This window comes from Ogataea polymorpha, assembly GCF_001664045.1.
Source record: "Ogataea polymorpha strain NCYC 495 leu1.1 chromosome Unknown OGAPOscaffold_2, whole genome shotgun sequence".
Classification (NCBI taxonomy): Eukaryota; Fungi; Ascomycota; class Pichiomycetes; order Pichiales; family Pichiaceae; genus Ogataea; species Ogataea polymorpha.
The window spans coordinates 1,311,695-1,338,085 of record NW_017264699.1 but is presented as its reverse complement, the minus strand read 5'-3'; the positions used below and the strand labels follow the sequence as shown (position 1 = coordinate 1,338,085).

Here is a 26,391-nt window from a genome sequence, read left to right as displayed (position 1 = left end):
TTCCAGAAAGTGCTAGATAAATTAATTAACACACTAAATAGATTTTGTTCCCATAGATTGGCGAACATGTCCGTCTCAGATGAGCCGATGTCATTCGAGCTCGTTAGCAAGCTCGTCAACAATGGAGAGCTCGATAAACTATCAAGATCGCCAGAAGTTATGGATAAGTACAATGCCCACAAACAGTATCTAAGAGATAAAGGAATAGATATGGTGACATATATTCTTTCGCACGAATTGCATTGGGTCCCCGAAGATACACCTCTGGATACTCCTTCGCGCGAGCTGCTGGATACTGTTGTGAAACCGGAGGGCAAATGCCCATTTGCTAATACGAATGATATGACCATAATTCAAAATTCGTATCCTTATCATTTAGAATCTGGCATTGAACACCTTTGTGTATGGGTGAAATTTCCTCTGCCACCGGACCCCAACTCTGCAATCGGGGACATATCACCCAAGGATAAAAGCTTGATAGAGAAGTACATCAACGAGACGTTTTGCAACTGGCTGAACATACCTAGAGATCACATTGTATGGTTCAAAAATTGGACGAAATTACAAAGCGTGAAGTCTGTCCCCCATATCCACGTAATTATAAAGGACATGGATAGACAGGCACTGGATAGAGTATTGAACACGGGCGGGAAGGCTATAAACTATGGAAGCTCTGACTGTAAACTATAATGGTGCATCGGGAAATATTTAATAAAACGGGTTCTCATCCATTTTCATGGCCTTTTTCTGTAAAATATCCAACCTGTCTCCCTTTCTGATCACAAAGTTCTTTTCATGCTGGATAACATACATGCCAAAACAGCTCTTAAAAGGATTCGCCTCGTCCACACGTCTATATTTTGACATCGTCTTGCTAATGGTGCCTTTTTTGTCCATGGTTCCGCTAGAAATATCAATGTTCGGAATTGTACATCTGATGCACTTCAATGCGCCAGTAAAACCAATGCGCGAGTTGTTGCCCACGATATCAAACTTGTGATAGAAGTCCTCTGCAAAAGGCTTGTCGACATCTCTAATAATCAAGTTGGGACGGAACGCTGCCATCTGCAAGTATTTTCCAGTCTCCCCGGCATTTCGTTTCACCTCTTGGTAACTCTCTTGAGAAGTCATCAGCATGGGATAATAATCATGAAATAGTGTATTTCTGTCAACGTTTTTTGGTGCTCCCACCTTGCAGGCTTTGCCGTTGGGAGAATAAACCAATACTGCGTCACTGGGTAATCCCATACTGGTGATAAATTCCGAAGTCAGAGCTCTATCCAAGACATAGCCCTGTAACGTGGCCAGCCACAAACTGATCGGCTTAAGTTTGGTGCCAAAGGAGCTGTGCTGTTCCACATAGTCGTCTGTCACATCCATTGGAAGATAAAACACAGCCTTACTATTTGTAGCTGTGCTATCGTATTCGAACTTGAACTTCCCGTTGTCAAGCGAAACGCGGACCGACGAAAGCTTAGGGATGTCTTTCAGCAATATTGGCATATAACACTCCTTTTTCGTGTCGTAGTTACATATAACATATTGTCTGTCGTGTTTGAGTCCATAATGATCCACTTCCCACTCGTCCACTTTTAATCCGCTTGATACGGCTTTTATTGGATATATCAAAAGATAATCCACAGTTCCACCATACCTTCCCCGGATATCCATTCCGAGCAAGCACCTGCTATACCAGAGTAGCGCACCGTTCACACGCTGGCAGGTATTATACAGATATCTCAGGGAAGTACGCAACCGGGTTCTCTGATACGACTCCAGATATTGTTCAAGCTGAGAACTAAAACACTCAACTGTCAGGACAGCAGCTATGATGGACAGAAAGATAGTAACCGCAGTAGTAAAGTATGCCATTGCGGTGGAAGACAAAAAGTTAGATAGGAGACCAGGGGATTTTTTTCCCCTGATAAGATCACCATAACGCGATTATCTAAGCGACGATCCCAAGGAAAAAATATTTATGTTTTGTTTATGGGCTTTATAGTACCTGGTGTGATATTGAAACTTGACGTTAAGTCGTCGTCACGACGGCAGAACCGTGGAGTGAAACGAATATTTGTGAATGAGGATAGACAGAAAGAATTCAACTCCGGCTATAAGTGCAAGCGTACGTTGGCTTCGATGATAGTACCTTCAAAAGGCAATGATTGCCAACGAAAGATACAGCAACCACGCAAAACTGAGCATATAACTCACTTACCTACAGAAATACTGCTGGAGATTTTTGTAGAGTCGGAAAACCTTGATAGATTGAAACAGGTGAACCGCCTTTTTCACACACTTATTGAGCAGAATTATGACAATTTGGCATACCAGACTATAAAGCGCAAGTATTACACATCGATACGGACCGCAGAGCGAAAACGATCATTTATCAAACGACGTGTCAGTAATGATATAGACCATGACCATGACAGACACGCTTTACGCACTGAATTAGAACGAGCTAGGGCCCAACTGCCCGACGGGGAACCTACTTCCTATGTATCTGCGTACCAGGTCAACATATTGGACGAGGAATGTTTCAAGAGTACAATCTTGAGATCCAAGATTTTTGACATGCTGTCTCCAGATCTGGTTCTATCTAGCGAGCATATCTTAAGGATACCACAGGAATTGGAGAAGCTCAAAAGAGCTGGCGAAAATGCTCTCAAGTCCAAGCTTATAGAGCTGCACAAAAACACCGCGATCGCCTTTCCGTACTTGGATGGAGACAATGATCACGATATAGATTACATTCACAGCAATTACAAAGACAAACTCATAATGATACGGCATCTGGTAGAGCGCGACACCCCATTCAGCACACCGATCTACCAAATGGTCAACTTAATAATATATTTGAATAATGCCTATAAACGATCTGGCTTTGAAAACGAAATTATAGACACTAAGGTATATCAGCGACTCATTGATCGCAATAGGCCGGCCAAGTCAAAACTCACCGATCCCAGCGTCATTGTCAACTGTTTGAAGTTCAACGAGCACAATCTCCTGAAGTTGATAATCAAGGAGTATGATGTCACCAAATTGGCTTCTGACCTCGAGGTGTGGAATTTTATCCTGGAGTCGAAGAACTATAGCTATTTCCACCAGCTTGAAAAGCTAGGGCTTCAACCGACCTCAGGAGTTATTAAGATCTTCAACTAGTAGTTATACTGCTGCAGCTGCGGCTGCTGCGTGGTTTGTTCAAACACCGGGGAGACACTGGCAGCGTTTCCAGTAAAATCGTTGAACCAGGCGTGCTGGAGAGCTTGACGAGCGCTAAGTCGAAGCTCGGGTCTCATCTGAAGCAATCCTTGCAACAGGTTCAATGCGAGGTTGTCCATATTTGGAATCAGTGTGTGCAGATCTTGAGGGATGAAAACGTTGAAATTGGATCTATAGTTCGGATAATTGGTGACACCTGGCCATGTCCTCTCGTTTGGTGTACCCATGATTCTGAAGATCTTGAGCAATTGGTCCTCGTTCGAGGAGCCAGGGAAGAGAGGTTTACCGGTAAACATTTCTGCCATGATGCACCCTGCGGACCACATATCGATCGACGTGGAGTAACTGCGAGATCCGAGCAACACATCTGGGGCGCGATACCACAGAGTGACAACCTCGTTAGAGAAGGTGTTGACTGGAATGCCATAAGCTCTGGCCAAACCAAAGTCTCCCAACTTCAGTTCGCCCTTGCTGCTGATAAGAAGGTTTTGAGGCTTCAAGTCGCGGTGAAGCACCCTGTTGTCGTGACAAAACATAATTCCTCGGAGCAGCTGGAACATGAAGGACTTGACCACATGCGGCTCCAAAGCACCACTCTTATTGTAACCGTTAGTGTCCATGTATTTTTTCAAATCCTTATCAAGGTATTCAAACACCAAGGTCAGCTTATTTTCCGTGTGTATGACGTCGTATAGGGTGATAATATTCTCGTGTCTCAGTTCTTTCATGATGGAAATCTCTCTTATAGCTGTAGATGGCGTGCCTTCTTCGCTGTCCAGATTGATTTCTTTCAGCGCCACAAACGTGCCCAGCGCACGGTTCCGTCCTTTGAAGACTGTGGCGTATGTGCCCTCTCCTAGTTTCTCCAGCTGTTGAAATTGGGAGGCAGAAGCAGACATATCTAAATTAAGTGCGTACTGTAATTTTCTGGATATGACACCTTTTCGTAAAAAAATCAGCCGACGATCGGCCAGGTCGATCGACGAAATTTTTCACTCTCAGGTATATCGATCTACAATGACTGATTTACAGACTTCTCCCCGGCGCAACACCGAGGCGACGTTGTCTGCACGCGAGATTCCCAATATTCGCGACAATCCATCTGTCCTGGGTCCGGAATGGTGTGGTATTTTCGAAATCCCAGTGACTTTCGAGGCCTCGCACTTCGAGCAGGCCATGAGTAATCTGTTGAAAAATCCTAATATCAACTCTACAGTCATTCTCAGAGCAGATGTGCTAAAGAATTACAAATACACGTACATAGACGGGTCCGAGGAGCCGTTTTTGGACAAATACATTGCAGAAGACCCGGAATCCATTTCCATCGCCAGCGACAACCCGGAGGAGCCAATAAGGTCCCGGTACCTCGACGACATAGAGATCAAAAGTGTGCCTATCACTAAGGAATTTAGGCCGAAAGTGGAGATGGTGAGAAGAATAATACCTCGCAACCCGTCCAAAGATTATGTGATCAACCAAACGTGCCTGATGATGGAAGATAGCGAAGGCTCCATTTTGATAGTTTACACCCCACATATCAGCAAGCCCGAGGAAACTCCGTTTTATCTGCCCCCAGTGCGGTCCATCGGACTGCTTTATTCTCACGGAAACCTCTCGATCCACTATCTTCCGTTTGGATCTCTCGAGGAGCTAAGAACTATGAAGCCTATAGAAAGGCCGATCCGAATCGCATACAGACTGATGAGCACTGCCCAACGGCACTCCGACGGTGTCGTCAAGGGATACGAGAAGCGGGTCAATCACGATCTGATTGTGTCCAAGGTGGCGTTTCAAGATAGATATATTAGTCTGAAGCAGAAATATGCAAAAGCTCTGGTGGACGACTGGCGAGAAAACACGGATCCGCGCAAGCATGTATTTGAGGATATCGCCATTGCCGCTTTTCTGATTGAGTTCTGGAGCATAATATACCCGGACAAGGAGCTATTTGAGTTTAGAGATCTTGGCTGTGGAAACGGCCTTTTAGTGTATCTGCTTACCATGGAAGGCTATACAGGAATAGGAATTGACGCAAGAGCACGCAAATCTTGGAAAATGTACCCTCCGGAGGTGCAGAGCAAACTGAAGGAGCAGGTTATCATCCCCAGCGTGCTTCTGAGGCCGCATCCTGCTGCCAGAGCACATTATTTTTCCGACAACGGTAGGGCCTTCAAGATGCCTGTGGACAAAAAATTACCCGAGGAGCTGGGGCTCACAGAGAAACACCAGCTGGTGGAGGTGTTTACAGCGGGCGATCTGCTTAGCTCGCCGCAAGTCAACGCGGCCGAGTTCCCTAAAAATACATTTATCATTGGCAATCACTCGGACGAGCTCACCACGTGGATTCCGCTGCTCGGGTACCCATTTATGGTTATCCCATGCTGCTCATATAACCTGAACGGCGAAAAAGTTCGGTATCCAGCCATCAAGAGCATTGCTCAGGCTAGCTCTGTCACCTCGTACACCTCTACCTCCAGATACGCCACGCTTGTGGATCACGTGGAGTACATTGCTACCATTTTTGGGTGGCAGGTAGAGCGCGAGATGCTCAGAATTCCATCTACCAGAAATGCAGCGCTGATTGGCTACCGGCCCAACAACTTTCTACCCAAGTCGATCTACGAGATCATCGCCATGGAAGGCGGTGCAGACAGATGGGTGGAAAATACGCTCTCGCTGATGAAACGGCCTCCTCGGAATCATTAAATATACAGCTTCTATATGTCTATTTCTTCGCGTGTCTGCGCTTTCTTTTGAATCCAATCAACCTTTTGACATCGTTCGGAAGGCCACTCTTGCTGGTTTCGGGTGCAGTTTGGGCGTCTGTCTTTCTGCGCTTCGAGTCTTTTGGTCTGCCGTTGGCGCCTTTTTTGTCTCCACCTTCTCTCTGACGTTTTCTGTCTCTACCACTATCCTGGCCCTCGCCGTCTTTCCTATGACTTTTGGCTTTGCTATGGGCAATTTGCTCGTGGCGACGCTTCACCACCTTGGCGTTCTCAATAGCAAACTCCACAATCAACCGACGCTTGGCTATCGTGCCCTCGCTCTCCGCCACCTTCTTTTGCTCCTCTGTCAGCCCAACTAGGATGTCCTCGCGACTCACCTCGTGAGCATTCAGCCACCGCAGAGCCATCAAAGCGTGCTTGTGGTCTCGGAACTCCAAGAACCCATATCCTCTGGATCTGCCCAGAACACCTGAACCCTTCACCTCGTTGATGATTTTGGCCTGTTTCACCACACCAGTCTGCTTTTTGCGCTTCTTGTCCTCGGGCTTGACTCCAAGCTTCTCCTCAATAAACTCCTTGTGTCTTTGCGATCTCGCAAGCTCTTCCTTGTTCAGCGGTTGTCTCTTTCCCTCCTTGACCTCGGACGCAAACTGGACAATGGCCTTGCGTCCTAAGGCCTTCAGAGCTTTCTCATTCATGGCACGAGGAAGGTTTCTGATAGCCAATCTCGTCAGCGACAGATGCAACGATGGATTTTTGTTCAGCTGCTGCACACGCAGATTGTACGATTTTTCACGAACATCCAGATCTGTCTTGCTGATCAGCGAGGCCAACCTCGAGCCCGACGTGATTCGTCCCTCGTTCAGCAGGAAAAGATTACGCTTGTCTTTCTCCGTTGGAACGCGGCCTAGAAGCTCTTTCCGCGCAAGAGCGTTGCGCTCGGCCATTCTGGCAGCAGAGTCGCGGTCCACGGTGGCAGTGATCTGCAAAACCCGGCCTTCGTAGACATACAAAGGAGAAACGTCGTCTGGAATGAGCATCGAGTTCGGATTCACCTCTGGCGCATTCAAAAGACAGTCCTCATAGTCTTCTTCGCGCCGGAACGCCACGAATGCGGATCCTTTTGCCAACTGGGTGTCCTTGTCCATGACAGGAAGAGCATATTTAATTGGACCGAACTTGGAAAAATGCTCCTCTAAAGATTCTCTCGTTGCGTCGTAGGGAACGTTACGCACGAAAATGGAAAAGTTCTCCTGTTTGTTTGGACGGGGCCTTTTGAAATTGAGGTCCTCGCCGTCAGAGTCCGATTCGTCGTCCTCAGAGTCGTCTGCCTTATTTTCTTCCTTTTCTTCCTTTTCTTCGTCGTCTTCTTCTTCTTCTTCGTCCTCACTCTTTTCATCCTCGTCCTCCTCATCTTCCTCTCCCTCCGCGCTCTTCTCCTTTCGGAACTCCTCCCACTTGCTCTTATCTATAGCAAAATCAACAGCCACCTCACGGCCCTGCAACTTCAGCCCCACCGTCTCCTTCACAGCCTTCTCGGCTGCAGCGTGCTTCATCATCGTCACAAACCCAAAACCAGACATCTTGCCATCCTTTTTCTTAGGAATATGTGCCTCCTTGACTTTACCGAATTTCAAAAATACCTTCACCAGCTCGTTCGGGTCCTTGACGGACCACGGCAGATTGCGCACAATCAGCTTGGCACTTTTTTTCAGTGCAATTTCCTGTGACTTGAATTTTGCATCCTCCACAGGCTTGGCCTGTTTATCGTTCTTGTCCTTTCTCTGTCTCCGTTTGGCAATAGACACTCTCAGCAGCTTGTTCATGAACTTGGCCTTCTTGGTCTCCTTCAAGGCACTTAGCGCATCCTCGTCTGTCACAAACGAAACAAATCCAAACCCTCTGCTCTTGCCCTCTGTGTCAGTGACAATCACGGAGTGTCGCACTGGGGCATATTGGGAAAAAAACTCATTCAGTTGTTCCTTTGTAGCTTCAACAGGGATCGACTGCACAAACAGTGTTCTGCGGTCCAGCTGGTCTTCGCCCTCGGCGGCAGGTTGCTTATCTGTCATCTGAACAGTACAAGATCGGCTACCCTTTATCTATGTGAATCCTTAAAATTTTTTTGAAATTTTTTTATGCACCCGAAAGCTTTCCTCAGTTGAAAAATAAAATCGCGTTTGTTTATCATGAAGCAAACGGGCATTCTTTCGAATAATTATATTCCGCCCCTGCCACCGCGAATGGTGGCCAAGGAACTTGCGAAACTCAACACGGACTCGCTGTTCAATTTGGTAGAGCTGTGGCTCAAGATGAGCGCGACCCAGCCAAAACTGTCCAAAGATCAAAGAGCCCAGGGACTCACCCAGAAACAGCTCCTAGAGTACTGCAATGATACTCTCAAGGCATTGAAAGACCAGAAGGCCCCCAAACGGAAATTGATTGATCGCCTTCTTGTTGACTACTACCCGTCAGGCCTAAATGCTCTGCAATTGGCGCAGATAGACATACAAATGATGGTCGATAAACCAAACAATTACAGCTGGGTTTCGTCCACGGCTAAAATCGTGAAAGAAAAAGACGACGACGATACAAACAGGGCCATTGACGATTTCATCTTCTCGCTAGATTCGCAGGCATTTCTGGACCGCCTCATCACGAACTTGTCTAACCTTTATCTAACCCATATCTACATCTCTAGACACCCAAACTTTCCGCTTATCCTGATCAGAATCCAGATGTACGAGTACGTCCACTTCAAAAAAACCCGGACTGCTAACTCTGCCGTCGCAAACAAAAACCAGCCAGATATACTTTCTCGAACGCCATATTACCTGGCTATACCGATGAGCTCGCCTAATTTGATCCACTCTGCCGCCAATGAGGAGGACCTTGTTTCCAAAATTATCCTCCAGTCCGTGGAAATGACTCTCTCGTCCACGCTTCGTCAAATCCAACTGTTTCCCAATCCGGACCCGCCTGTGCGAACGCTGGAGGCCGTCCACGTCCTCAAGGGTGTCTCACGATTTGGACAGTCGCTGGCTAGCTGGACGCCGTATGCCGATGGAACAGTGGATATCAACCCTTTGGGAACAATAGAAGATCATCTTAGTGTTAATCCGTCGAGACTGGCTATGGGAGAAGATAAAAATAGTCTTGTTGCCTCGCTCAAGTTTAAAGGATCAACAGCACCAATTGAATCGAAAATCCTATACGACACCAACAAGCCGCCACAGAAAACTCGTAGCCTCAACGACGAGCAGTTGACACACTCGAAATATGCCTCTTTGGTCCCCGTTCAGTACGGAGAGTTTATTCTTGAGGACACCCTTCCAGGGGCCCTGGAAGCTCCGAAAATCAAACTTAGACTGCTTGGCAACGATATTTTTGCAGGCCTGCACCAGCTGGCTGTTGACGGTGTAATAGAAACAAAGAACGTGCCAAGCTGGCTGACTGGCTCAGAAAACTCGACAATCGGCCGTGTCAAGGACGGCGTATTCCAGCCTTCAGCGTCTTCCAGTTAGACGTTCGATGTAGTCATCTGCCAAATGGATATGCACTGTGTTGTCTGCCAAACTTTTGATAAGCCTGATCATATCAGCATCCTTCCGTTTGAAAGCTTCTTCGATCGCACCTTTGTGGTCATCACAGCTAAGATAGCATTTGATTTTTGTTTTGTACGGCATGTTTGTACAATGTCCTAAATACAGCGACGCGTGTCGTTTGTCGCCGACTTTCAATGACTCCGTGTAAAATGGTTCGTACCCTATAGGTGACTGCCTCTGTGTGGCGAAGTCGTATAGCTCGCGTCTTTTTTCTGGAAGCTGGATGTATGTTTTGAGCACTTTGTAGTAGAACTGTTTGTCTGATATTTTAAGATCTTTTTGTAATTTAACTGCTTTCTTGAAATCGGCCCTGAGTAGTAGTACTTCCAAGAGCTCTAAATGCGAAGAAGTCTTAGTGTCCAGGCCAGACTCTATAGGGCCTATGATGTCAAGGTTCTTTGCCTCATCTTTGAGCCACTTGGACTCTGTTTTCATGTACTTCGATCTCTGCAGCGTATGAGAAGCTTTGTTCAACAGTTGTTTTTGCCTGTCAATTTCGGTTTCCTTCGCGAGATTCTGCAGAGTCACCATTGCCAATCCAAATATCGAGTCTTCCTTGTAGAAGTAGTCATTCAAAAGCTGAAGATCCCGGGATGCCAGCTGGGTGATAAAAAGCCCCGAAGCAATCTTTTTCCTGTTGAGCATTTTCAGCAAGTCGGGCACTGAAACCTTATTTAGCAAGGTCACTAGGATGTATAGAATAGAGTCTGTGTCCATGCTTTCTTCTGCCTTGTTGAGCGCATAGCTGTCCTGGCCCATTTCAAGCAGCATCGGCACTGCCAGACTGACATCTTTCTCCAGACTCAGCAGCTTTGTAGCCAGCTCTGCACGGCCTTCGACGTAGGCAGCTTGGGCGATCTGTGCAAAAGAAACAGTCTCGTCCTGGAATCTTTTGAGTAATTCCTGCAGCAGTTCGTCATTGTTACGGTTTGATTTGCGGATCTTGGCACACGCCCAATTGATGTAGATATTGTCTTTTGGTAAGCTCATGAAATCTGCTATTTTCAGAGAGAGGTAATGTAATTTGCGCAAAAGAAGCAGATCTATGAGTCTATCCAGCCCCAGCTCTATGAATTGGTTGTATGTGAGAAAGATTCCGATTTCCGGCTGTCTGATTATGTTGAGGATTCGCAGGTTGTTGCACGTCTCGACAAATTCGTCCGAGTTGTACATGTCCAAAGTGGTTTTACCAAACGTAGCTGCTCGCAGAAGTTTCTTTTGCCAGTACGGATCGAACTCTTCAGAGGCGGCTCGGATGCAGTGGTCAACCGCGTCAGCAAGATTGTCCCCTATGATTTCCAGGTTTTCGTTGGCTTTTGGCGACCGCTGGTCGATCTGTTCAATGGCATCCAGCAAAATCGCACTTGCCGAAGTAGAGCCTATCTTGAACGTCTCGAGTGTGTAGTTGCTGACTCTGGAGACAAATTGAAGATTGGAGTTGTCCAGATACAGAAATCCATCCACCTCAGGCCGCACGATCGCCGGCGAGTCCAGATAGAAAGTGATGGACTCGTAAGAAGGCCCGATCAAAAGCATTTCGTCTTCATAGCTCACCACCACAGCATCGTTTCCGCACCATTCAAGCTGCAATGGCACGCCTGACTCGCATTTGAACACGTTCAAGGTGGTTGTGAAGTCGCTCGTCACTATCAGCACACTCCCATCGCCGTACAGTGCCACAAAGTCTCCATTCGGTGAGGCAGAAATCAGACTGTACGGCCCTTGTTCATTCTGCTTGGTGTCCTTTATGCGCTGGTCTATAAGGAGGACCCCCTCCTGAGTGGAAATAACAAGTTTTAGAGGAGTGTGGTAGACAGGAGGGATGATAGTCCATCCAACAATGGATCCTTCCACTATTGGGAACTCGTTCACATCATCGTTGCCATAAGCAAAGCTCTTAAACCCGTCAATAGTGCGGACAACAAGCCCATTATTCCAGAACCGGACATCGATAACCTCAGATCCCACATCGTACTCTTCAAACTCTCCGTCATAATCTGTATACACACGGTACCTCCCGTGGCGAAAAACCACCACCAGCTCGCACCGTCCTGTCCATCCGAGACTGGCAATGTCGCCAGCTTTTGTGTTCCAGAGAATGGAGGCAAGTAGAGATCCAGATCCCGAGTAGATCTCTATCGCTGTTCCCATGGTACGCCTGAACACAGCAATTACTGCCGCATAAGGCCCAATTGCCACCATGCTATCTTTCACACTCACATCCTCCCATTTCAGGGCAAAGAGTGGGCGGCTGCGGTAAAAAACCGTCTCCAATCGTTCCCAGCCCAAACTTGGAGAAGCCATTAAAATATAATAAATAAATTAAACTAGATATTTTTTTACTTTTCCATGACTGAGGAAGTATCGCCGTATGTCACGTTGATCTCCAACGATGGGTTCCAATTCCAGATTTCCCGAGACGCTGCAATGGTCAGCGGCACGCTCAAAGGTATGCTGAACACATCGTTCCAGGAATCTTCAACCAATACAATCAGACTACACGAACTGGACGCAGTCCTACTTGAGAAAGTGTGTGAATACTTGTATTACAACCTCAAATATAAAGAATCGGTCGACGTGCCGGAGTTCGACATCCCCACCGAGATGGCACTGGAACTGCTTGTGGCCGCCGATTTTCTGGATGTCTAATCACACCCTCCTGTTGAATTGCGAATAGAGCGACGGATCATAGGCAGATGGAGTACTATAGAAATCTGTGCTGGTGGTAGGCTTCGAAGGCAGTGGTGGCGCTGCCGCCGACGGACTGGAAAATGATCCTGCTGGAGAAGAAAACGAAGAGGCAAAACTGCCTGGCTGGCCGTAGTGTCCAGCAGGCGCCTGGTTCTGCAAGCTGAACCGTTCAAATTGCTGCCGCAACAAGTCCTGGTCTCGCTGCGGACCGTTTGTCTCTATCTGGTGAACAAGCTTATCTGCCTCGTTGCTACGTTCACTCACCAGTTTTTCCAGTGCAAATCGCAAATTCGAGGTGAAAGTGAGCAACCGTTCATAGAAGGCTTCGCCTTCAGCAACGCCGCCTTTGTATGTATTCCACTGCTCAATCGAATTGAGAAACCGCGCGTTAACCGCCTGCGTAGTGCTCTTTGACGACTCGCGCTTCTTGAGTCTGAATTTTACTGTATGGTCGTCCAACACCTCGTTCATTGCTTTCTTCAGATCATTGATCAATGGAGCCTGTTTTTCAACTGTCAAAGCTATTCTTTCCTGATATGGCCGGAACTTCGCCAGCTCGGCGTTGAAGATATCTTCTATTTGGGTCGTATTCCGATTCATGATCAACGACTTCGAGATATCGTCATTGTGAGCTTTTTCCTTCAAATCCTCGTAGGTGTTGGATCTTTCTTTCTGAAGATACCTCAGCTTTTGCAGCTTGTCGTCGACCTTGGTCAGTTTTTCTCTCGATCCGGCCACATTCACTGGCTCGTCGTCCATATCCAGCAAAGATTCGGGCTCCTTGGCAGTTTTGTTGTATTCACGGAGCACCTCCGCACTGGTTATACCTTTGCTCAAAATTTCAATGTCTGGCTTGATCTTGTTGTAAATCGCACTAATCTTCTTATCGGTGTCGCTAGCATCGAGCAGAGACTTTTTTGCGCGTGCAAGATCCTGCTTCAGATTCATCAGGGCAGCAGGGTACTGTTCCTGGACCCACGCTGTGCCATGTTTGGCTTTGTTAGAGTCATATTTTTGAGCTTCCTGAGCAACAAGCCTGTCACAAGTATCAACATTGCTTTGCACCTGTGCTCTGAGATTTGCGGATCTTGAAGTGTCCACTGATTCGTTCATGATGGCCGCTGCTCCTTGTACCACTCGTGCATCAATGGTGTCTGAATTAACTTCACTGCTTTCATTGCCGTTTGTTTCCTCCAGCAATAAACGAAGGTCGACAAGCGACTTTGGAAGCTGTAGGAATTCGAGCGTGGAGTTGAGCTCAAGGTCAGCCAGCTCACATTTCTCGCTTTCGGCCCTAAGTAGCTTGGCAACCTCTTCAGAATACATGCTCGACTGCTCGTGAACTTTCAACGGAACTATTCTGTCGAACAAGTCCTTGCCCACAATCTCTGAGATTTTCTGGTCACCAAGAACAACTGCTTTAGCACTATCCATAGGTTTAATTTCCGGTAAAGTGGATGCGTTTGGAACCATGTCGTGGTAGATGAAATCGTTATCCTTTTCCAGCAGTTCGTACTCTGACCTCACTAACTTGGCATGTTCTTTGAGTTTATCCTTAAAAGTAGGGTCAAAGGTAGAGCTGTATCCGCTATGTTTCTTTATCGTCTCTTCAGCCAGCTTCATGTAGGCAATGGCCTGGCCATACTTGTTTGAGCTTTTGAGTAGCTGAGACTGTTGGAAGTTTGCGTAGGACAGATAGTAGAGTTCTTTCAGTTTGGTGTATTGGTGCCAGTTGTATTGCATGGTCTTGACGTTTTGAATCAGCTCGGATGCTGAGCCGTAAAGTTTGGCGGTGGATTTGGCCAAGCGGGCCAAAAGCGACTGTTTGGGCTCTGCTGTGGTCTCGATGTATCGCAATAGGAAAACTTCTTGTGCCTGGGCAAGCATCAGTTTTGCAAGGGCCTGCATGCTCTGAACACTAAGGTCGTCGGACGGAGCGTGCAAAAAGCTCTCCTGGATGTACTGATAAACTCCGGCAGCTTTTTGGAACCATTCGTAGCCGACCTTCAACTCATCTGCCGTGGCCGCCAGATGTGACATTATTCCTGCCAAATTGAATAAAACACTTGCCTTTTCAAATGCCAGCGAATGCTGCTTGTGCGAAACGGAAGGAACAAAGGCGTCATACCAGCAGAACTCAATTCCCAGTGACTCCACAGCAATTCTTAGCTCTAACATCTCAAGCTGACCATAATATCTATAGTATAAATCCCTGCCAATTGGGTCCTCGTCGCAGTGGATAAGGTCTGTTCTTAGTTTGTTGAAAGTGGCAATTTCGTGCTCGAAATCGCTGGCATTCCCATAAATACGGCCGATGTAAGTGCTCAAAGGATTTGTCCAGTCAACAGGTTTTGTCTTTTTCAAGGGAATAGAAATAAACTTGGGCATTGCGTTGAACTTTTATGGCCCTCGAGTTCAGAAATAAATAATTGTGCAATTAAACTGGGGAGGGAAATTAATCAGATAATTTTAAACCTATTAATTGATTTAGTTTCTTAGTATGTCTTCTGCTTTCAAAACGGTTGCGGAAGAAGTGGACAAGCTGGCCAGCAATGACTCGCTGGAGCACATATTGGCCGATTCCAACTCATTGTTGGACGGCCTGCGCAGACTCAGAAACGACGTGGAGAACGATCAAGATGATATGACAATGATAAAAACCCAGTTCAAGAGCTGGAATGAAAACACGCTGAAGCACGAAAAATCCATCAACAAAGCAATCAAGGGTTACAGCTCCAAAGTCGACAAAGTGCTCAACTTCAACCTATCTAATGTCTACACCTATCAAACGGTGGATGTCAAATCAAACCCGCGTTCGCGCAAATTGGTGGACCGGGCAATTGTGATGGACTTGCTGCGCAATGGCCACTTTGACGTTTTGGAGCACATTGAAAGGGAACGCGGCATCAAGATACCGCAGGAGCTGGTGGACAGGTTCAAGCAGCTTAATGAAATCCTAATCAGTTTCAGAGAACACGACGATCTACGGCCAGCAATCACTTGGGCCGCACAACACTCCGATGAGTTGAAATCCATAGGTTCAGATTTGGAGTTTAACCTGCACAAGCTGCAATTCATCAAGCTTTACAATCAGAGCAGAAATAACGAGCCGTTCGAAGCTTACAAATACGCAAGGGACAATTTCCCCAATTTCGGAACCACGCATTTAGACACCATTTCGAAACTGCTATTCACAATCATGTACTCCTCATCGACGCCTGAATGTGGATTTGAGAATTATCTCACGGACGGGGATCTATCAAACGAGACCTTTTACAATCAAATCTGTCAGGATTACTGCTCTTTGATCGGACTTTCTTCAAATTCGCCTCTCTACAACACACTGCTCACCAGCTACATCGCCTTGCCCAGCTTCATCAAGTACCATAGGATCTCCAAAAGCTCGGGAAATCTTAATTGGACCACCACCAACGAGCTGCCATTCGAGATCAACCTGCCTCCATCGTTGCAGTTCCACTCCATCTTCATCTGTCCGGTGTCCAAGGAAGAAACAACTTCGGAAAACCCCCCTATGGTGCTCCCGTGCCATCATATCATTTCCAAAGACAGTCTCATCAAGCTGAGTCGCAACAGTGTAGCGAACTTCAAATGCCCTTACTGTCCGCGAACAACCACAATTGCCCAGGCTGTGCAGGCTAGATTTGTTAATTTGTGAAAAGAAAAAATTTATTCCGCTATGCCTAATCGAAGAGCCCGCAAGAAAAGACGGACAGAGGACTTTTCCAGCTCTTCAGCATCTGAAAGCGATAGTGACTCCGTAAGCGTGACCAGTGTACAGGAAGAACAACCAGATGCTCCCGAAACATATACCATAGATGGCCTGGACACGCACGAGGTGTCTGACAGCACGCGGCTCAGACTCCAACAGCTGAACGCAGACAGGTTGACCAGCATAGAGCAAACCCTTTCTGGGAACCTAAAACTTGACATAAACGGAGTACGCCAGATAGATGATGCGCGTGAGCAGCTACAGAACGAGTATCTGAAAAAACTGCTTGTCACGTATTCTGAGGACCTGGATGCGCTTCGTCAGAAAAGTGATTTCAAGGAAAACTCACTCAAAACCCTCGCCCGTCTCCTCAAAGAGAGCGGAAACATTTTTGATGACGCAACTCTCAAGTCGCTAGTTGAGTGATGTATATGATAATGTCTAATTTTAATTCATTAGTGTGCAAGATCTGGGCTTAGCCGGTCTAAGTGGAATAGTCAGGCTGTGCAAGCCACGATTAAAATTACCCCATCGGTTTTCGAATTCTATTGTTTAAAAATAGAATCTACATAGAGGTAGAGTGAGCAACAGAACATTGTTTCCTTTCTGGGCCCTCCGACTGGAACTTCTTGCCCTCAGCCTTAAATTATTAAGAAAAAGAGTGTATTGTCATCTATCAGGGTCTCCGAAGCAAATCACTAGTTTTTTTCTGAGACTTAAAAAAAGTTGACACAATGAAAGTTGCTATACTGTTTTCCTTGGCTTCGAGTGTCTGTGTTCTGGGAGACCCACAGTACGTCAAACTGGAGGCGTCTGTTCTGCGTGGAGCCACCTACAAGGAATCACAGAAGGGGGCCAAGCCGTTCATGTTGGAAAAGAGGGCTGATGACGGCTCGGTCACGATGGAATTGCAGAACGCACAGTCTTTTTACCAAGTCGAGATCGAAATAGGGTCTGATAAGCAGAAGGTGGGGGTGTTGATTGATACCGGTTCCTCGGATTTGTGGGTGACGAACTCGAATAACACTTACTGTTCGTCTTCCAGCAGTAAAAAAATGAAACGGGACGGATCTCGCAATGTGCTCCGAAAAGGACGCGATCTTTCCGACCTGTACAATTTCAACTCTCCAAACGAAGACAACAATGCAAAAGCACTCCTGAGTGGCTGGGGAGATCTGACCACAGCAGAGACTGTAACCCAGGATGAGACGCAGACGGCGCTCGCTGCGCAGGCCACCGTTGACTGCTCGCAATACGGAACTTTCGATCCTTCAACGTCGGATTCGTTCCACAACAACGGCACCAAATTTGAGATTTCGTACGCGGACAGCACTTTTGCCCGTGGAACCTGGGGCTACGATGATGTCACTTTCAGTGGTGTCACTGTCAACGATCTCTCGTTGGCCGTGGCAGATGAAACAGATTCTGCGACTGGTGTTTTTGGTATCGGATTCAGAGAACTGGAAACCACGTACTCAGGAGGTGGACCAGAGCATTACATCTACGACAACTTGCCTTACAAACTGGTCGACCAGGGACTCATCGGTAGAGCCTCCTATTCCATCTACATGAACTCAAGTGATTCCAGCACTGCCTCCATTCTCTTTGGAGCAGTGGACCAAAGCAAGTATACCGGAGATCTTGGCTTGCTTCCTATCATCAACACGGTTGCTTCCTACGGTTACGAAAAGCCCATTAAGCTTCAAATCACCCTGTCTGCTATAACGCTCACCAACTCTAAAGGGCAGCAAGTCAGTATTGGTTCAGGAGCTGCTGCTGCACTTCTTGATACCGGAACGACTTTGACGTATGCTCCAAACGAGGTTGTCGAGAAACTTGCTGAAACCCTGGACTTCGTGTACAGCAGCTCTGTCGGGGCCTACGTGGCAAGATGCGACGACGTCGAGAGCTACGCTGTCAACTTCGACTTCCAGGGTAAAGTGATTGAAGCTCCTTTGAGTTCCTTCCTGATTGCTCTACAAACAAACTCGGGAGTAGTGTCCTCCTACTGCGCATTGGGTATTTTCTCCTCGGGAGACGAAACTATCACCCTCGGCGACAGTTTTATGCGGAACGCCTACATTGTGGCCGACCTCGAGGGATATCAAATCGCCATAGGTAATGTGAACCTGAATCCTGGAGACGAACAAATTGAGATCATCTCAGGTGACTCCATTCCTTCTGCTTCTTCGGTTTCCGACTACTCGAATACCTGGGGCGCCTCTGCCACTGCTTTGGATACTGACAGGACTACTACTCTGGGATCGGTGACTGCTGTGAGCGATGAAAAAGTGACGTCGACCAAGAAGGTTTCGAATGTTGAGACAAGCACTTCGTCCGGGTCCGGGTCGGTTTCGGAGTCGTCTGGGTCCAGCTCGAACTCTAACAACAGCCCAAGGACAGTAGGTTTTAGTTTGTGTGCGGTTTTGTGCGCATTGGTGATTTCTATACTAGCTGTTTGTTAGATCCAAAGTTCTAGGGGGCTTTAGTCTTCATTTATGTTTATTTTTAATTGTACCGTGTGTAATTGTTTTTCCGACGGGTCTACTTAAATGCGAGATCTCGTTTAGCGTCGTTTATTTGTCGTTCGTATAGTGACAAAAAACAGGAAAAAAAACTCTAAGCTGGATAAAACCTATATTTTGATAAACATGAGCAGCGAAATCAAGCTAGCACCAAAGGATTACGAGAAGGACAAGGAGTTTGCCAAGGCGCTGCATGGCAAGGACGCTGCGAATGCTAAAGGAATGAGTGCTTGGGTGAAGAAAGACAAGGAAGCTCAAAAAATCGCTATGGAAGGGTATTTCAAGCACTGGGACGGCAAAACCGACGAGGAGACCGAGAAGTCGAGACTCCAGGACTACTCAACACTGACCAAGCACTACTACAACTTGGTGACGGATTTCTACGAGTATGGATGGGGATCCTCGTTCCACTTTTCCAGGTACTACAAGGGAGAGCCATTTAGACAGGCTTGTGCTAGACACGAGCATTATCTGGCATTGAAAATGGGCATCACCGAGAACATGAAGGTGCTGGACGTCGGATGCGGAGTCGGGGGCCCTGCTAGAGAGATCACCAGGTTCACTGATTGTGAGATCGTTGGACTGAATAATAACGACTACCAAATCGAGAGAGCCAACAACTACGCGAAAAAACTGAAATTGGACCACAAACTGTCTTTCGTGAAGGGAGACTTTATGCAGATGGACTTTGAGCCAGAGACCTTTGATGCTGTCTACTCAATTGAGGCCACCGTCCATGCTCCTGTGCTTGAAGGGGTGTATGGCCAGATCTACAAGGTGTTGAAGCCTGGTGGAGTTTTCGGAGTTTACGAGTGGGTGATGACCGACGAGTACGACGAGACCAACGAGGAGCACCGTAAGATTGCCTACGGAATCGAGGTTGGTGACGGTATTCCTAAAATGTACAAAAGAGAGGTTGCCGAGAAGGCTTTGAAAAATGTCGGATTTGAGATCGAATACACTAGGGATCTTGCCGACGCCGGGGACGAGATCCCATGGTACTACCCATTGAGTGGAGACTTCAAGTATGTGCAGACGTTAGGTGATCTTTGGACGTTTTTCAGAACCTCGACCTTGGGCAGAAAAATCACCACCGGCTCTGTTGGTCTTATGGAAAAGTTGGGCATTGCTCCTAAGGGTTCTGTGAAAGTCACTGAGGCTCTTGAGGACGCTGCTGTCTACCTCGTTGAAGGAGGAAAAAGAAAGTTGTTCACTCCTATGATGTTGTATATTGTGAGAAAGCCATTAGATGCTAAATAAATACATTCATTTTATACTTGTGCTTCTGAAAAGCAAATACCTTAAGAATATGCCTTTATATATGGTTCTCAACTATGAGTCTATCAGATAAACAAGTCCCCAGGCGCAGCCAGCAGCAAACGAGCCAATGGCAACCATCTGGAGACCTTCCGATACCCTTATGTAATTAGGCGTGTCATCGCCCATGGAAACGATTGTTTTGAAATACCCAAACCAGAATAGCGTGAAAATCATCACCAACACGGATATTATTAACCCTGTGCCGACTGTGCTCGTGAAGAAGTATGGGATTAATGGGATGAAACCTCCAAAGAAATATCCAGACCCAATTGTTAATGCGCTCATCAATTGACGTCCGTCGGCAGGTTCCTCCAACCCGCGACCATATCTGATCACAAAGTCAATCATCGTCTTGGGGTCAGCCTCCAAGTCCCGGACAAATGATTGGATGGTTTCCTCAGAAGCACCCATTTCGATCATGACGTCTCCAACTTCACCAGCTATAGAGTCTGGGTTCTCGAAAAACAGCTGTTTTTCCTTTTTCACCTGGGACTTGTAGTATTCCGATTCTGAACGGGCAGCTAGGTAGCCTCCGAGACCCATCGAAATGGCACCGGACACCAGTTCTGCCATACCTCCAGTGATGACAAGTTTAGAGTCTCCGAGGGAGGACAGACCAGCAGTCAGGGCAAACGGAACTGTCAGTCCGTCACTGAGACCAATGATCAGATCGCTCATTGCTCTTGGGTCCACTTTGCCAAACATGCCTGCGTCCTGAGAACTAGTGGAGTCATCGCCTTTGAGTTGCAGCTTTGGAGAGCCTGGCGTACGCGGCTGGGACTCCGGGTCACCGTCCGAAAGAGAACCGTAGTTATTGTTATTGGTGCTTGTCATGAGCGGGCCGCTTTGGTTAGAAGAGGAGCCAAAAAGTGACACAAGGGCTCTCTTGAGGGCGACTATACTCATATCTGGCTGTTATTTATGTATGATTGCTGATTTGTGGTGTAAGATTGGTTAGTATCGACCAAGCCGTCTGCCTCAAAAGATACTAGTAATGTGTAGGACTAAATAGCGTCACCGTAGAGACTGTAACAAGCCTGTATGAGTTGCGCGGTTAGCAGTTAATATTTAGCTGAAGTTTGAATTCTTTTGCAAGGTCGTCTGAAATACACGCCAGGAACCTGCTATTATATTAGCAAATGGGATGGTAGTGGCAATTGAGTGGAAGTTGATTGCGCTCACTGATGAAAGAGCTCAAAGCACGCTGTATCACTGAAGAAATCACGCAGTAGTAGTGTGGACAGAGAGATCGTCAATATATAAAACTCTTAAATTTTTAAAGCACCTTTTAAAAATATGTGTGGTCGTGTGCTACCCACTTGGTCCATTACTGTAGAGCGCTAACTGCAGGCCCTTGGTGTCAGAATGTAGCAAATCAGAGGCCGATAAATTGTCATCATGAAATTTCCAACGGTCATTGCTAATCAAGTGATGCTTTCTAGACACATACAAATTTGTTTTGACAGATTTTCGCCAACTCGAGAAAGTACATTGCATTGTGTGAAACCCACAAGCGAGGCTGAACATGTGTCAGAACGTCATCATTTCAGTGTAATTAATAATACTAAAGGATAAAATTTTATGGTTTCTAACGTGACGCAAGGACCACTCTTATTCTGTTGTCCAAAGTGCACACCCCAGTTGACACATTGCATGAACGCAACCCAAATTTTGTGATCGCGTTGATCTTCCTACATACTCCCAATCGACGCGTCTGTAGTCCCTTGGTATTTTTTTAATTTATTTTTATTTTTTTCAAGTTTTCTGATCTTGACCAAAAATCTTTGTCATGGTGTTATTGGTAACCCTGGTCGTTATTGCCATGGCAGTATGCCAGGCCGCTGCTAAGACACATACCTTATTCTTCGAGACAAAGTGGATCACAGCCAATCCGGACGGTGTGAGGGACCGCCAAGTGATCTCGTTTAACGGAAGTTGGCCTTTGCCCACAATTGAGGTCAACAAGGGCGACTCCGTGGAATTCCATCTCATCAACGGGCTCGACGTCTCAACATCTTTGCATTTCCATGGTCTACTTCAGAATGGCTCCAACCATATGGACGGGCCTGTTGCCGTCACACAATGTCCGATACCTCCTGGTGAGTCTTTTGTTTACGAGTTCACGGTGGATCAAGTAGGAACGTATTGGTACCACAGCCACAGTGGCTCGCAGTACAGCGATGGACTGCGTGGGCTGTTTATTGTCCATGATGAGGAGGTGGAATCCAACTACAAGTTTGACAAGGAGCTCGTTTTGTCCTTGAGTGATTGGTACCATGACCCAAGTGAGGTCTTGATCCAGAGACAGCTTTCTCTATATAATCCCACAGGAGCCGAGCCAATTCCTCAAAACACGCTCATAAACGACACCAAAAACATCACTTTCGAGGTGGAGCCCGACACGACGTATCTGATCAGAATTGCGAATATTGGAATCATGTCGTCACAGTACCTGTTTTTTGAAGATCACGACGTCGATATCATTGAGGTGGATGGTGTGTATGTTCATCCTGCCAGGGCGTCCATGATATACTTGGCAGTGGGACAAAGAATGAGTATTTTGCTGAAAACCAAGTCGTCTGCATCCAAAAACTTCGGCATTGTCCATGCGCTGGATATTTCCATGTTGGACGCCTTGCCGGCTGATCTGCAGTACGTTTCTGTCAACCAGATGGTTTACGACAAGAGCCTCCCTGATGCAACTTTGAAGAAAGAGTGGCTGGACATCGATTCATATGCTCCGTTCGACGACTTCGAGCTGCGTCCTTTAGACAACATGCCTCTTCTTCCAGACCCAGACCATCGCATAGATGTTGTTCTGCACATGGAGAACCTGGGAGACGGTGTCAACTATGCATTTTTCAACAACTACACCTACGTTGCTCCTAAAGTGCCGACTCTGCTCACGGCACTCAGTGCCCCTAAGGAGTACGTTTCCAACGCGAAAATATACGGATCCAACACGAACTCGTTTCTGCTAAGCTACGGCGACGTTGTGGAGCTTGTGGTCAATAACGAAGACGACAACAAGCATCCGTTCCACCTGCACGGCCATCAATTCCAGACCATAGTTAGATCGGAACCATACGACGATCCCCACCATTACGACCCGGACGCAGAAACAAAACTACCAGAAATCCCCGTTCGCAGAGACACAATGATTGTGGAAGGTAATGGTCACATGGTGCTGCGGTTTGAGGCCAATAACCCAGGTATCTGGTTCTTTCACTGCCATTTGGACTTCCATCTTGAACAAGGTCTTGCTTTGACTCTCATTGAAGCTCCGTTGGAGCTTCAGGAACAGTTTGCATCGAAAGAGCTACCCGAATACTTTTTGCATGCTTGCAAAGCTTCCGAGACACCTTATAAAGGCAATGCTGCTGCCAACACCAAGCATTGGTTGGACCTGACCGGTGAAAACGTGCAACCGCCACCATTACCGGACGGGTTCACGTTTAAGGGCTATGTCGCGCTGGCTGCATGTACAGCCATTGCGCTCTACGGCCTCAAATGTATTTATTCCTACGGTATGGGCGACCTGAACAGGTCCGAGAACGTGGCCGCAGAGGAGCGCAAAATGGTCCGCAAACTTATGCTGAAGCTGAACCAGGAGCAGCGGGAAATGCTCAGCTCGTCGCCCTCAACAGTGAAAAAAAGAGAGGAGATGCGCCAGATGATCGAGGAGCTCGAGGAGCTCGATAAACGGTTCCGCGAGCTCGAGTAGGGCTGCGGTGCACGGGTGTGTACATAATTTAAAAATCGCCATAGGCTACGAGCGCGTGCCGGGCGTGAAAGTGCGGCCTGTAATAGTTTGTTCTGTAATGTCTGTTGAGGTGGAAAACGATCTGATCAAGTTCTCGTACGGCAAGGCACATGCCTGTGTTGCGAAAAAAGGCTGCACTTTGGTCTCCTTTGTGGTGGATAGTGATGAATACTTGTATCTCTCGGAAGCTGCCAATTTGTCGAGCAAGAGCCCGACGCCCGTGAGGGGCGGCATGCCGCTGATTTTCCCGGCATTTGGCAAGTCGTATCTGGAGAGCCTGAAGACGGTCCAGCAGCACGGGTTTGTGCGCAACATGGCTTGGGACTTCGTCATAGCGGAGGTTTTGACAGAGTGCACGGTAGCACGGTTTCGGCTAAGCCATCGGCAGTGCGAGAAGGAGCAGCAGTACAAAAACTGGTGCGAATTTTATGGCCAGCCCATAAAGTTTGAGCTGACGATGGTTTTCGAGCTATTTCCAGACCGCATCACGGTGAACACGGGCCTAGTCAACGAAAACGTGTCTGAGCTCGAGTTTCAATTTTTGTACCACACCTATTTTCGAGTGCCCTGTGTTCGCGACATGTATATCACGGGCTTGAAGGGGGCCAAATATCTGGACAGACTGCAGACCCGATACGGGCTGGATGGCAGTCCTATGCTCAAAGTGGAGGAGCAGACAGACAAACTGTACGAGTTGGGCGAGAACAACCGGGAAATCGACATCTTGTCGGGCAACTACAACGTGAGACTGACTGCGTCGGACAATTTGAAGGACCTGGTGGTTTGGAACCCGTGGGAAGAAAATGCGGCCAAGATGAAGGACTTTGAGCCGAAATCCAGCTACCGCAACATGTGCTGCGTCGAGTTCGGCACAATTGGGGGCACAACGGTCACCCAAGGCCAACGGTGGCAGTGCCAGCACACAATCACCATCATTTAGGCGCACTGGAGGGGAATACTAAAATATCATCATCTATGTATTGAACTATTTTTCCTCGCTCGGCTGCTCCTGCGCCTTGTCGTCAGAGGCGGCCTCCTCCTCGTCTGAGCTGCTCAGCTGGTCCAGATCGGTAGGAGTGTTCAGCGAGGGGAAGTCGCCGCCGCTCTCGGCCGCAAGCTTGGCAAAGTCGATCGACTCGTCGCCGAAGGCATTGCCCAGGTCGCCCATCGAGTTCTGCAGGTCGTCATCTTTCTCGTCCTGCTCGTCCTCGTCAACCCACTTGTCGAAATCGGTCTTTATGTAGTGTTGCTTCACCTTCAGCTTTGTCAGTCTAGGCCAGAACTCGGCATTGAGCTTCTTCTTGTACAGAACAAAGAAGATGTGGGATCCCGTGATCTGGTACTTCGACTTCTTTTCGTCAATCTCGTCGTAGAACTCAATGTCCAGCTTATAGTGTTTGTCGCCCGACTTGCCTTCGAACTTCAACTCGGTGGCACTCAGCGTGATCTCTGGCTTCTCCACATCGGCCACATTGATTGTCAAATAGAGCAAGTTTTTGTCTGGAATCGAGTCGTGGGATCTTTGAGCCCAAAGAACTGATGTTAGCGTGGCCAAGCTGTGATTACTTACCTTCAGGTGGAATTGTCGACATGACAGATCGTAATTAAGTGTTAAAAGTGGTAGGTTTTAATACTCTAGTGTTATTTTTCTAGAAAAATTCGGCTGTCGTCCCGTCTGGGGACGCCTGCTGCACAGCCCGGATCACGGGGATGGTTTCAGACTTGGATTACATTACATACACTCTATCTTCTTCCTCTCAGCATGCTCCGCGGATAGATCTTGCGGCGTGTCTGGGTGTTTGGAGGAGGCGTGGTGGATGGCGCAGCCGAAAACACCGAGGAAGGGTCCACGTTGGCAGAGCTGGAGGCCCCCGTGAAGTCGAAGTTTGGCGTGGCAGACCTGGACGGGTTGAACCCGCCAAACGAGGACGGTGTCTGGCTCTGGGGCTGTGCTTGACCAAAATGCGTTCCGTCCAGGTTGAAGATCTTGTTCTGAGGCTGCGGCGTCGACCCGCCGAACACAGACTGTCCTGCGCTTGGATTTGTGAGCGAGCCCGAGACGCCAAATCCGGGCTGTGCAGGCACAGGCGCGGTTGGCTGGCCGAAAGCAGACGAGCCAGATCCCGCAGAATTGAGCGAGCCGTTCGTGCTGTTGGCTGGCTTGCCGAATGAAAATCCCTGCGACGTGCCAAAAGAGAACGCCGGTGCCGGCTGAGCAGGCTGAGCAGCGGGAGCAGCCGGTTTTGATGCGGCACCGAACGAGAAGCCAGACGTGGACGACGAAGGGGTTGAGGCCGGCGCCCCAGAGCCAAATACTGAGCCAGGAGCTGTGGCGGACTGCGACGGCTGGGAGCCAAACGAGAACGCTGGTTTGGTTGCGGCGAAACTGAACGGCTTGGACTCTGTGGGTTTCTGTTCCTCCTTGTCGGCCTGTTGGGCACCTGACGAGTTGCTGGAGAAATTGAATGTCGGCTTGGCAGTTTCTGCCGATTGAGTTGCCTGTTCTGTTGGTTTTGAGCCAAACGAGAAGGAAGGCGTGCCAGTATTAGCTGGCTCATCCTTGTTCTGTGTCGTTTCAGCGGGCTTCGCACCGAACGAAAAAGCCGCTGTTTCTGGCTTTTTTGCCGGTTCTTCTAGCTTAGCTGGCTCTGATTTAGTCGAATCTGAATTGGATGGCTCCGACTTAGAGCCGAACGAAAAAGTAGGAGCAGCTGGCTTGTCAGACTCTTCAGCCGGCTTGGAGAACGAGAAAGTTGGGGTCTGTGCTTTTGTGCCGAATGAGAATGCCGAGGAAGGCGTAGAC

At 47.7% G+C, this 26,391-nt stretch overlaps 16 protein-coding genes across 16 annotated transcripts; 9 read left to right on the top strand and 7 right to left on the bottom strand.

The window, feature by feature from the left end:
* Positions 1-58: 58 nt before the first annotated feature.
* On the top strand, positions 59-1,876 carry OGAPODRAFT_75674 (uncharacterized protein). Its single transcript, XM_018356062.1, has one exon. It carries the CDS (start codon positions 67-69, stop codon positions 688-690), a length of 624 nt encoding a protein of 207 aa, XP_018212642.1. The 5' UTR covers positions 59-66; the 3' UTR covers positions 691-1,876.
* OGAPODRAFT_15923 (uncharacterized protein) lies at positions 59-1,876 on the bottom strand. The gene has a single exon (XM_018354053.1). The coding sequence runs from the start codon at positions 1,669-1,671 to the stop codon at positions 709-711; it is 963 nt and encodes a 320-aa protein (XP_018212643.1). The 5' UTR covers positions 1,672-1,876; the 3' UTR covers positions 59-708.
* A 1,000-nt stretch (positions 1,877-2,876) lies between these two features.
* Positions 2,877-4,127, bottom strand: OGAPODRAFT_86428 (uncharacterized protein; the record flags this gene model as incomplete). The annotated part of the gene is made up of 1 exon (XM_018356836.1): positions 2,877-4,127. One exon carries the CDS (start codon positions 4,125-4,127, stop codon positions 3,165-3,167), a length of 963 nt encoding a protein of 320 aa, XP_018212641.1. The 3' UTR covers positions 2,877-3,164.
* Positions 4,128-4,245: 118 nt separating this feature from the next.
* Positions 4,246-7,327, top strand: OGAPODRAFT_75670 (uncharacterized protein; the record flags this gene model as incomplete). The annotated part of the gene is made up of 1 exon (XM_018356061.1): positions 4,246-7,327. The coding sequence occupies one exon, from the start codon at positions 4,246-4,248 to the stop codon at positions 5,932-5,934; it is 1,689 nt and encodes a 562-aa protein (XP_018212640.1). The 3' UTR covers positions 5,935-7,327.
* On the bottom strand, positions 4,281-8,032 carry OGAPODRAFT_86423 (uncharacterized protein). The gene has a single exon (XM_018356835.1). The coding sequence runs from the start codon at positions 8,024-8,026 to the stop codon at positions 5,954-5,956; it is 2,073 nt and encodes a 690-aa protein (XP_018212639.1). The 5' UTR covers positions 8,027-8,032; the 3' UTR covers positions 4,281-5,953.
* Positions 8,033-8,143: 111 nt separating this feature from the next.
* OGAPODRAFT_93054 (uncharacterized protein) lies at positions 8,144-11,635 on the top strand (the record flags this gene model as incomplete). The annotated part of the gene is made up of 1 exon (XM_018357262.1): positions 8,144-11,635. The coding sequence occupies one exon, from the start codon at positions 8,144-8,146 to the stop codon at positions 9,476-9,478; it is 1,335 nt and encodes a 444-aa protein (XP_018212638.1). The 3' UTR covers positions 9,479-11,635.
* Positions 8,235-11,863, bottom strand: OGAPODRAFT_75667 (uncharacterized protein; the record flags this gene model as incomplete). The annotated part of the gene is made up of 1 exon (XM_018356059.1): positions 8,235-11,863. One exon carries the CDS (start codon positions 11,861-11,863, stop codon positions 9,461-9,463), a length of 2,403 nt encoding a protein of 800 aa, XP_018212637.1. The 3' UTR covers positions 8,235-9,460.
* A 45-nt stretch (positions 11,864-11,908) lies between these two features.
* OGAPODRAFT_7306 (uncharacterized protein) lies at positions 11,909-12,208 on the top strand (the record flags this gene model as incomplete). The annotated part of the gene is made up of 1 exon (XM_018355865.1): positions 11,909-12,208. The coding sequence occupies one exon, from the start codon at positions 11,909-11,911 to the stop codon at positions 12,206-12,208; it is 300 nt and encodes a 99-aa protein (XP_018212636.1).
* Positions 11,912-14,645, bottom strand: OGAPODRAFT_15921 (uncharacterized protein). Its single transcript, XM_018354052.1, has one exon. The coding sequence runs from the start codon at positions 14,636-14,638 to the stop codon at positions 12,209-12,211; it is 2,430 nt and encodes an 809-aa protein (XP_018212635.1). The 5' UTR covers positions 14,639-14,645; the 3' UTR covers positions 11,912-12,208.
* Positions 14,646-14,750: 105 nt separating this feature from the next.
* OGAPODRAFT_75665 (uncharacterized protein) lies at positions 14,751-16,505 on the top strand (the record flags this gene model as incomplete). The annotated part of the gene is made up of 1 exon (XM_018356058.1): positions 14,751-16,505. The coding sequence occupies one exon, from the start codon at positions 14,751-14,753 to the stop codon at positions 15,924-15,926; it is 1,176 nt and encodes a 391-aa protein (XP_018212634.1). The 3' UTR covers positions 15,927-16,505.
* Positions 16,506-16,560: 55 nt separating this feature from the next.
* OGAPODRAFT_15920 (Yapsin1) lies at positions 16,561-18,555 on the top strand. The gene has a single exon (XM_018354051.1). It carries the CDS (start codon positions 16,715-16,717, stop codon positions 18,443-18,445), a length of 1,731 nt encoding a protein of 576 aa, XP_018212633.1. The 5' UTR covers positions 16,561-16,714; the 3' UTR covers positions 18,446-18,555.
* Positions 18,556-18,606: 51 nt separating this feature from the next.
* On the top strand, positions 18,607-19,806 carry OGAPODRAFT_98634 (uncharacterized protein). The gene has a single exon (XM_018358038.1). It carries the CDS (start codon positions 18,632-18,634, stop codon positions 19,763-19,765), a length of 1,134 nt encoding a protein of 377 aa, XP_018212632.1. The 5' UTR covers positions 18,607-18,631; the 3' UTR covers positions 19,766-19,806.
* On the bottom strand, positions 19,775-21,356 carry OGAPODRAFT_15917 (uncharacterized protein). Its single transcript, XM_018354050.1, has one exon. It carries the CDS (start codon positions 20,729-20,731, stop codon positions 19,838-19,840), a length of 894 nt encoding a protein of 297 aa, XP_018212631.1. The 5' UTR covers positions 20,732-21,356; the 3' UTR covers positions 19,775-19,837.
* A 270-nt stretch (positions 21,357-21,626) lies between these two features.
* Positions 21,627-25,214, top strand: OGAPODRAFT_15916 (uncharacterized protein). Its single transcript, XM_018354049.1, has 2 exons — positions 21,627-25,124; positions 25,159-25,214. The coding sequence occupies exon 1, from the start codon at positions 21,648-21,650 to the stop codon at positions 23,547-23,549; it is 1,902 nt and encodes a 633-aa protein (XP_018212628.1). The 5' UTR covers positions 21,627-21,647; the 3' UTR covers positions 23,550-25,124; positions 25,159-25,214.
* OGAPODRAFT_12110 (uncharacterized protein) lies at positions 23,647-24,528 on the top strand (the record flags this gene model as incomplete). Its single annotated transcript, XM_018353306.1, has 1 exon — positions 23,647-24,528. One exon carries the CDS (start codon positions 23,647-23,649, stop codon positions 24,526-24,528), a length of 882 nt encoding a protein of 293 aa, XP_018212630.1.
* Positions 24,685-25,125, bottom strand: OGAPODRAFT_41838 (uncharacterized protein; the record flags this gene model as incomplete). The annotated part of the gene is made up of 1 exon (XM_018355426.1): positions 24,685-25,125. A coding segment is annotated over one exon (441 nt), but the record flags the coding sequence as incomplete, so codon positions are not given.
* Positions 25,215-26,391: the final 1,177 nt, after the last annotated feature.